The sequence below is a fragment of the Austrofundulus limnaeus genome, unplaced genomic scaffold (genome assembly GCF_001266775.1).
Source record: "Austrofundulus limnaeus strain Quisiro unplaced genomic scaffold, Austrofundulus_limnaeus-1.0 Scaffold839, whole genome shotgun sequence".
Classification (NCBI taxonomy): domain Eukaryota; kingdom Metazoa; phylum Chordata; class Actinopteri; order Cyprinodontiformes; family Rivulidae; genus Austrofundulus; species Austrofundulus limnaeus.
This window is the reverse complement of record NW_013953241.1, coordinates 151,533-160,813: the sequence shown is the minus strand read 5'-3', so window position 1 is coordinate 160,813 and position 9,281 is coordinate 151,533. Positions and strand designations below refer to the sequence as shown.

The 9,281-nt window shown below is 40.5% G+C and overlaps 1 protein-coding gene across 1 annotated transcript in view; it reads left to right on the top strand.

Moving 5' to 3' along the window:
- Nucleotides 1-2,219: 2,219 nt before the first annotated feature.
- bcas3 (BCAS3 microtubule associated cell migration factor) overlaps nt 2,220-9,281 on the top strand; it is a gene marked incomplete at both ends in the record, with an annotated part of 19,702 nt that continues 12,640 nt past the window's right edge. Inside the window, 3 exon segments of the mRNA XM_014029004.1 lie at nt 2,220-2,344; nt 2,485-2,650; nt 2,732-2,829. Coding sequence (XP_013884458.1) covers nt 2,220-2,344; nt 2,485-2,650; nt 2,732-2,829 — 389 coding nt within the window.

Sequence of the window (9,281 nt, the reverse complement as noted above, 5' to 3'; positions counted from 1 at the left end):
AAAGAACTGTTCTTGTTAATTTGATGAAAACATTTTAAATTTCCAGTGCACTCACATCAGAATAACTTTTAGATTTGTTGTTAGAATAATCGATTAATCGAAAAAAATAATCATTAGATTAATCGATTAGAAAATAATCGTTTGGTACAGCACTAATATATTTATGTATATATTTATGTATATATATGCATATGTATAAAATGTGTGTGTGTGTGTGTGTTTCACACACTTCAGGAACAGAAACTTTCAGGGATATTTCAACCATTTTGCAGAAAGGTTTAATGTCAAATTTGTGCACATTTATTTATAAATGACTATGGAATGTTGAAGATTGTAYTTGTAATTAGTTAATTAGAAGATTAATCCTATTTTTAACTGTACTTAGAGAATAAACATGTTKTTTTACCTTTCATTCTTATCTGAAGTTTTATATACTGTATCTGTATATACTGTAGTTTCAAGCTGTCAGACATGGTATATTATAAACCCTGGGTTTTTACAGTCTGAGCTTACTTCATGTCTGATCCACTGCAACCACATTTTACTGTCCTGGTTCTTTATAAGACTGGACAATAAATRCAGATCTGGCTACTGTTCTCTGATTGCAACCATATGAGTCATCTGAAAACTGTTTCACAGTTTGTCTCTGAACAATTTTGGGTGGTTCAGGTGAAACAGGTTGGGGTGACAGCTCGGACATTGTTGTTGTAAGATAAACATTTCCTTAAATGATAAACGCTGAAACTGTCCAATGAGAGGCACTGAGAATGCATACAGGACTCACAAGCTTTTAAAATCAATAAATAATTGTAATGTAATCAGTAAGATCTTTTAGACCAATGGTTCTCTGGCTCTCCAAACTGAAACTGACTTAAACCCAATTCTCACCTAAAAATGAAACCTATTTTTATTCTAACTAACCATCCTCAGTTGGCTCAGAGACACATGGAGGCTGGTGTAGTTTAAAACCTGATGCTTGTATAGATACTGTACATTACTAAAAACTGGACCACAGATGCTGCAGTCTTGGCTGCTCTTCTGCCCCACTACCAATGTCAATCAAATTTCTCCACATTTTGTACCTTTTGATTCTACCAGATCCTGTTTCACTTCACTGGTGCTGATTCAATAGCCATAAGCTCATTGAAACCATCATCCACTCCAGCTACTATGGGCTTCTCAAAATGTTTTTGACTCAATGTTTTCATTAGACATTCATTGGTCCCCACTCGCCACAACCAGAACCAATCACAAGACTTACGTTTGACGTAGTTCACTGTTGGAGCCTGGATTGCAATTTTCATTAACCCCTCACCTTTTGGCTCTCTCTGGGTTTAGCACCAGAATTCACAGTGGTGATTAATTAGCTTTCTTATATAACTTAGAAATAGTTGATACAAAAGCTTCTTCTGAGTATCAGTACCCCCCGCTGCCTCTAGGGGTACGTTTTCGACAGTTTTTGGCAAAGGAGAATGCAAACGTGAGGAGCTGTAAATTGCCGATAATTGCCGCGAATTAGCGAAATTCACGGCATTATACAGGGACGAAAATCTCACTTTTCATGCAGTGAGAAGGATCCATCAGTGAGACCCAGGGCTGTAGAGAAGAGGTGAAAATAAACTGTTATCTGGATATTCACACTCCTGATGAGAAATGTAATGGTCATAAACACAGTGATGGTTCTTTGTGTTGTTGGGTCAACGAGTTGGACCTGTAACTAAAGACAAACGTTAGGATTGATCAGTCCAATGAACAGAGCTGAATAATGTCCCACATTCTTTGCTTCTGTGGTAACTTAACTGAAGACAACGTGGGAGAATTTACAGATTTTAGGATGAATATTTTACTCATTATTAATACTGTAAAAAAAGATAATCCTCATTGTCTGCTACAGTCTTTGAGTTGCACACTTTTTTCAATGTGAATACTCATATGCTTGCTACAGWTTGATTCATTTATTGTATGAAAGTGTTGAAACTATTGTGTTGGTGTTAGCCTTTTACAGAATCATCACACATTTTAATATTAACGGTTGTTGGTTACTTTTTGTAATTTCAATAGAGAATTTGTTCAGTTAGAAAAATGTGTAGTAGTCCAATAACAAAGAAAAACCTTTGAAAAAGGTCAAATTGTCAAAGTATATTTTCTTGTAGTCTCATTATGTTGTAGTAAATATGTTATTATTCTTCTAAACTTTGCAATTTTGTTCCCTCCTGAAGCAAAATTAAGCCGCCCCCTCAGATTTCACCAAGCAAGTCCAGTGGAGGAGAGTTCTGCGTTGCTGCCGTCTTCGCCTCGTCCCGCTCCTGGTTTATCACAAACCCCAGCATGAAAAGAGAGAAAGGTTCGCTCCACATCAGTCTGTGTTCCTGTGGTTTGGAACAAAGAAGTTTATTGAAAACAATGGAAATACAAATGTTTCTGCAGTATTCAATGGTTTAAAATGGATTCACTCATGATTGTGTTGAACTCGTTTCCTCTCAGATCAGTCTCGGCAGTCGGTAGTCGACTCACTCTACATAACCAGCTGCTATGGTAACTTGGTGGAGCATGTCCTGGAGCCGCGACCATTTAGCACCGCGCAAAAGATAAGTGACGATACGCCTTTGGAGCTCAGTACCTCTCCCAGAGCATGCTGGACTTTGGCAAGGTAACACCATGTTGAGTGTTTTCCCTTCAGGAAAGCTTCGGAGCGTTGCTTGTCTTTAAGGTTCTTGACGTTCTGCTGCAGGACTCCACAGTGGAATGAGCTGCAGCCACCCTTCAACTCCAACCATCCTCTGGTGTTGGCCTCGGACCTGGTGCAGTACTATCAGTACCTTCTTGCTGGTGAGTGTTGCTCCAAGCTCAACCGGTGTTMATGTTTTTACACAAACTGCGTCATTTATAACGTTAGTTTAAAAAAACAACAATTGGGCTTTAAATGAACATTTCTAAAGAAGGACATATGAAAAGATGTCATTAAATGTGGATTTCCAACATTTACTTGACAATGGGCTCTTTAATATTTAATTTTGCTTTAATCTTCAGAAGGTCTCACAGGGAAAAATAAGCCGCACATTTATTATGACCCCCGCACGTGAAGCGGAGTCATATTGTTTTCATACCGTTATTTATTTATTTATTTATTTATTTATTTATTTATTTATTTATTTATTTATTTATTTATTTATTCTTTGTTCAGTGATTTATGGTCAACCGTAGCACAAAAAACAGCTGTACCAATCAGCATGAAATTTGGCAGGACTGTAGATGAGTCTGACCTACACTGTGCCAGCCAACGGTTTTACGATACACCCCCTATTTGAGGAGGGGACTCCTTTCAAAGAGGGGGTGTCAGGTCATTGCTTATAACTCAGAAACTGTTCAACATAGGAGCTTTAGATTTCTTTTGTTGTTTAGCTCTGATGAAGGTCTATCCATCAGGTCAACCAATCTCTCCCCCCCCCCCAAAAAAAAAAACAGACCCCCACCCAAACCACTACAATTTTGGGATGCACCTATAGCATGACATTTATTAGGGATAAAGACTTCTGAGTTCTGGTACATTTGTGCGTGCGGGGGTCATTATGTTTCCGTTATGCGGTATCTAGTTTTGTTCTTGTTTTTGTTTATTTATGTATTTATTTTGGGACTTGATCCTTCCTGACAAGACCTAAAAATTCTATAAAAAAGATTTTTTTTTGCTTTTCACAATCGTTTAAAATGAGGGTGAGCTGCAGTAACAGGCTGCCTACCATGGTGCCATCTTAAACAGAAAAAAACTAAAAAACCACACAAGGGAAGATGAGGAAAAAAACAAAAACATCATATTATATCAACACTGTGACACACTATGGTGTTTATGAAAAAAAAAACCTCTGTGTAGGTTAGATTTATTAGCCAGAGGAGTAAGTGAGTTTAGGGGGGCCCGAAGAATCCAGTCCCCTTAACAAACGCAACCAAAGTTCAGAATATTGATGGTAAACTGTTCATTCTGTGAGTCCCCAGCCTACTCAGGAGACCAAAATCAAATGGACGAGAGAGGAGAGTGGGAGGTGTGGGGTTGAGCCTTGTCGACCTAATCCAGCCAGGAAGAATTTAGTCAACAGATCAAGGTCGTTGTTGGGGAGAGCCAGATCCTGTAATCAGTTGTTTTGGGAACAAAAGAGTCAGGCAGATGATAACAATTTTCCATCTGCTTTAATGTCTGCTGGTACATCTCAAGGTGGCAAATCAAATCAGACAAATAGTGTGGACACATTCTGCTGAGCCGATCCATCAGCTTCTCCAAGATTAATTCCATCTGGCCAGCAAAGTCCATGGACCACAGCCGGCCCACGACCCTCAATAGAACCGCTTGCAGACRGAGTCCAGCTCGCTCAAGGCCAATGTCCGAGTGCTGATAAAATACGGCCATCCATCCAGTTGGTCAGTCAGCCAGGAGATGTAAAGCCACAGACGCTGTTTTGTAGAACACCAGGAGACCACCAAGCCAATCTGTGGAATCCAGTGATCAGAATCCAGACATATATCCAGATCCATTCATTGAATATTTATTTCATTAAAAGAAGCAAAACAAAAATCCATTGAAAAACAATGTATGCCTAACACTGAATGAAAGGGCACAGAAAGAAGGAATAGAAAATGTTTGTCCCTTATTAAAAAAAACTACAAACAACAACTTAAGCTTGAACAATCTCCAAATTTGAAAAATTAAACAACATTGCACATCCTTCATATCCTCTCTGCCAAACATTGTGGCAGAGTGGTTTGGAGAGTCGTCTTGTAACCGGAGGGTTGCCGCTTTCACCCCCCATTCCAGCCATCTCAGTTGTTTTGTCCTTGGGCAAGACTTCACCCACCTTGCCTACTGATGGTGATCAGAGGGTCCGATGGCGCCGGTGTATGGCAGCCTCACCTCTGTCAGTGCGCCCCAGGGCAACTGTGGCTACAATGTAGCTTAACCACCATCAGTGGGTGAATGACTATAGTGTAAAACACTTTGGGGTCCTCAGGGGGCTTGATAAAGCGCTATAATAATAAGCCATTTACCATATCCTTATACATTTGACTTAATCGTCTGTTTAAACATAACTGTTATAAACTTTCATATGCTCTGTTTACATCATCAACATACACATTCTTCCAGTTTTGTTTTTAAATTGTCTTTCTGTTTTGATGTACTGTATGTGTTATTTATTGTAGCTGCTTTTCACTGCATTAATAATTTTTATAAATTGTAAAAACTGGCAAATGATCACTTATATCACTCATGATGAGTTTCAGGTGAACTGAGTTGGTTCACCTGAAATTCATCAGACTGAAGAAGTCTCTTGTAGGAGAGCCAAAACATTTCACTAAAGAAGAACCCATCCAGAGGACCTACTTATTGTTTCTTTTTGATTTTAAAGGAGTGCTCAGCTTTTTATCAGCTGTCTGTTTTGGTTCACACGTTTGTTTTCTGTATGTGCTGAGGTTTGAGGTCGGCAGACTTCTGTTTGTGACTGGTTCAGAAAAATAGCTTTGCTTGGAGACCATTTAGTGTCTCAAAAAAGCTCAACTTTTTCAGATAGTTATTGTTTTTTTTTTTTTAAATTCCCTCCTCAGTCCTTTCTGCTTGCTTTTATCAAGTCACGCCTGCACAGCGTTATGGGAGGCTGCGTTCAGCCTGGTTAGCTGTCACCCTGAAAACCCTCTAATTCAATAACTTGTGCAGGGCAGTGAGCACCGTAGGTTGCTGTCTTACAGGCCATTTTACCAAAGTGCAGAGTGCACACGGATGGCCACACATGGATTCAATCCACCCCCATAGAAGAGGATGGCGTTTTAAGCTCATTCCATCATTATAAACATTGAAAATGTGTAATTAGTTTGTGTGGGTGCCTCGGGCCAAGTGGTAGTTATGTTTACACTAATCTTTCGACTCATCTCCATTGATTTCTGCAGTGCTTTGGGTCTAACTGGTAGGACATTTTCTCAAATTAGTGCTAATGGTCTCTCCTAGTGTCAGGGCGATGAGAACGCGTCAGACTGACGGGCTCGGGCGTCAGCCTATTCCACCATTCTCTGCCAGCATGAGCATTGCAACTGGCTGCATAATGAGAGCGATTCGTTGCATTAACATTTACATCCAATTAACAATAGCCAGATAACACCGCCATGGCTCTTTACTCCCGCAGCCAGCCAAGCGTGAAGCAATGTGAGGTCAAGATGTTATAAACATAATTGTTCAACCCCCTGTGCTCTTCTTGTTCTCCTGCCATTTACCCTTCGGGCCTGCATCATAAACACCACCAACTATTGAGTTTCTCTTGGAGTTCCACCTTCCATTTGTGTGCTTTGCACCCAGAGAGAGACTCTCAGCATCCTGTTTCTCAGCATGTGTCCCCCTGCCAGCCTCCTCCTCAGCTCCTACCTCCAGGGTCTGGCAGCACAGTTGAGAAGTGATCCAGGAGAAAGAGTCAATTTGACCTTAGGAGGAATTACAGCACAGCCATAAGTTTCTTGTCTAAGTGCCTCTTGCTGGGCATACAGATTGGGACAGAAGAACTAGATAAGACACAATTCTTACTTGCAGAACAGACTGTGSTATCTGGTTCAAATTTACATAGCCAAGCATTATCACAAAGGAAAACAAGCAGTGTTTCCGTCCGATTTTAATGTGAATTTTGATCGAATTTTTAAAATGTCGAAAAGAGGGATACAAAGAGGAAATGCGAATCAGACGTGTTTCCATCTACTGGCTTAGAGTAAATCAACCAGGCCACGCAAAGTGTAATTACGTCAGACACTGTTGTTACATGTGGCTGTAGTAAACAGGYAGTAAGTTCTGTCATATCAACTACCGTATTTATTCAAGTATAATACGTAAAATTTAATCCATAAAATCGTCCGTAAAGTTGGGGGGTAGTATTATACTCGGATAAATATTTTTACTTATCTATTTTAACTGAAATATCGGCAAAATTATTGAGTCCAGAAATAAGACTGCGTCATAAAAAGCTGTTGAAACGAGCTCACCTCTGACACTTCTCCGTACTTCACAGCGAGATAATAACAGATCCAGGCAGGTGACATGATGTGAAAAAAAAGGGGGAAAGTATTCCTGCATCTTAGTAATGAAAACAAATTAATGACATTAGCGTGTGACCGGGCCGCTCCTGGTACAACAACAAACACATGTTCGTCTGTAATGGCTGCCGTCTACCGGTGTTCTGAAAAAGTTTGTATCCCTGAAAAAAGTTTCCCCACCAGAGGGGGCGCTCGCGAGTAGGAAGTAATCTGCTTTTCCCCCACAAGATGGTCCAAATCTCATGTGAAGTCTCTGACTTTTGTGTTGGCGCCTCCTGGTGGACTATGTGTAAAATGCCAGAATTCATATGATGCTGCTACAGCTGATATACTGTATATTTGTTGTCAAAATACCTTTTAGTACATATGTTGTTAAAATAAAATGAACAGTCTAATGATCATTTTACTGATATGTATAAAGACTGCAAAGGCTGAAAAATCTTGAAGTCTGTATGAAATTGGAGGTAGTTTGAGGATTAAATTTTTTHTGCTTTTTAAGCTCAAAAAAGGGGGCGTCGTATTATACATGAGATTGTATTATACACGAATAAATATGGTACTTTTGGCGATGTTGCATGCTGTCAGGAGATGTAGAAAAAATGCAACTATCTTCACGTTATGGGAATATCCAGGAAGACGCCAACAGCAGGAGGAGGGTCCAGGTGCATACACAACAGCTGGAACATCCGATCAACCATATGAGGTAAATGTTCGCTACGTCAGAACTTAGTCTCCACGTGTTTCCATCTCCCCTTTTGCACATTAACTCTTCTTTGGAAAATCCAAATGATGATGTTTTGAATAATTTGGGAAAGTTTTTGCAAACACGGCCATTTCCATCCACCTTTTCCAAAGCAATACTTCAAAATGCYCATAAAAATATCATTGATAGAAGCATGTCTACAGAAAGATCAAAAAACATTTTGCAGAAAAAAGTATTTGAAGAGCTAGACATTTTTATACATTTATTGTAAAGTTGTGGGGTTTTTTTCTTACGGTCTAATTGCACTTTCGAAAAGTGTGTGCAAGAACCAGAGGTGGCAGCTCTTGACTGGCAAGCCGTGGTCTCTGGTCTCYTGGCTCTATATTGGATGACCCAGGCTGATTAAAAATGTAGCTCACAATGAAAGGAATAGGAAGAGGGGAGGGGAGGAGAGGGGAGGGGAGGACCGAGGTCAGGCCAGACCGGAGCCTCCAGGACGGGAAGATAAAAGACAGCGGTGGCGCCACTTCATGGTCACAATCTCCACCTGTCCATCTGTAGCAGCTACTGGCAGCACTCAGCCCCGCAGAGGATGGCAAGGCACAGCAAATCTTAGAAGAGATAAGGAAGTGAGACAAAGTATACTGTACATTAACAGAGATGCACTACTCTCTACCCATCTGGACCCAGGTTTTTAATGTTCGGGGAAACCTTTTCTGAATAAAGGTCTATAGTGGGGTTTACGCAAATGTATTCATCTAAAAATACATGTTCTTTTTTGTCCTCTGGCCAAATGTGTCAGAGGTTTAGTGAAAGAAAACAAATGAAATTGTGTGTTCAGTACAGACATTTTAAACGTCCAGTCAGCTGAACATTATTTCTGTTCATGAATATTTATCTCTCTGTCCACAGCATGTTTTCAGACACCTCTCCCCCTCATCGCAAAGTTGCTCTAGAGCAAACGAACCAGTGAATAATTTACCACCTGGATTTCTGGCTGGCTCCTCTGAGCCCTGTGATGGTGGCAGGAACAGAGGTTATGCTTTTTGGCCACAGCCCTCTTTCTTTAACTGTCATATAATGTGCTAATCGTGGAGACTGACTGACTGACTGGCTGGCTTGGCAGCTCTCTCGGGATGCCGAGGCCCATGACAGACCAGCTACATTTGCCTTGTCAATAGATCTAATTGCTCCAAGAAAGGGGCCAAAGTGAAGGCTTCGGAGCATCAGGCGCTTGGTAAAAAGAAACCGTGGCGCCATGACTGGGTCAGTAATCAAAGAGAGGCCGAGAAAGGATAGGGTAAGTGTAGTGCTGGCTGAACGGCGGAGCTGTTAGTCGAAGACATTGTGAATGATACATAGTGACTGAGCTTGGTCCACTCAGAGTGCCAGCACCTGTCTACCACAGCACTCAAGCAAAAGAGGAAAGTGTGAGTGGCTGCGTTTCCATTGACCATGAAAATGTGCAAAATAGAATTTCGAAAATAAATTTGCTCAATGGAAACACGTCAATTTAAAAAAAAAA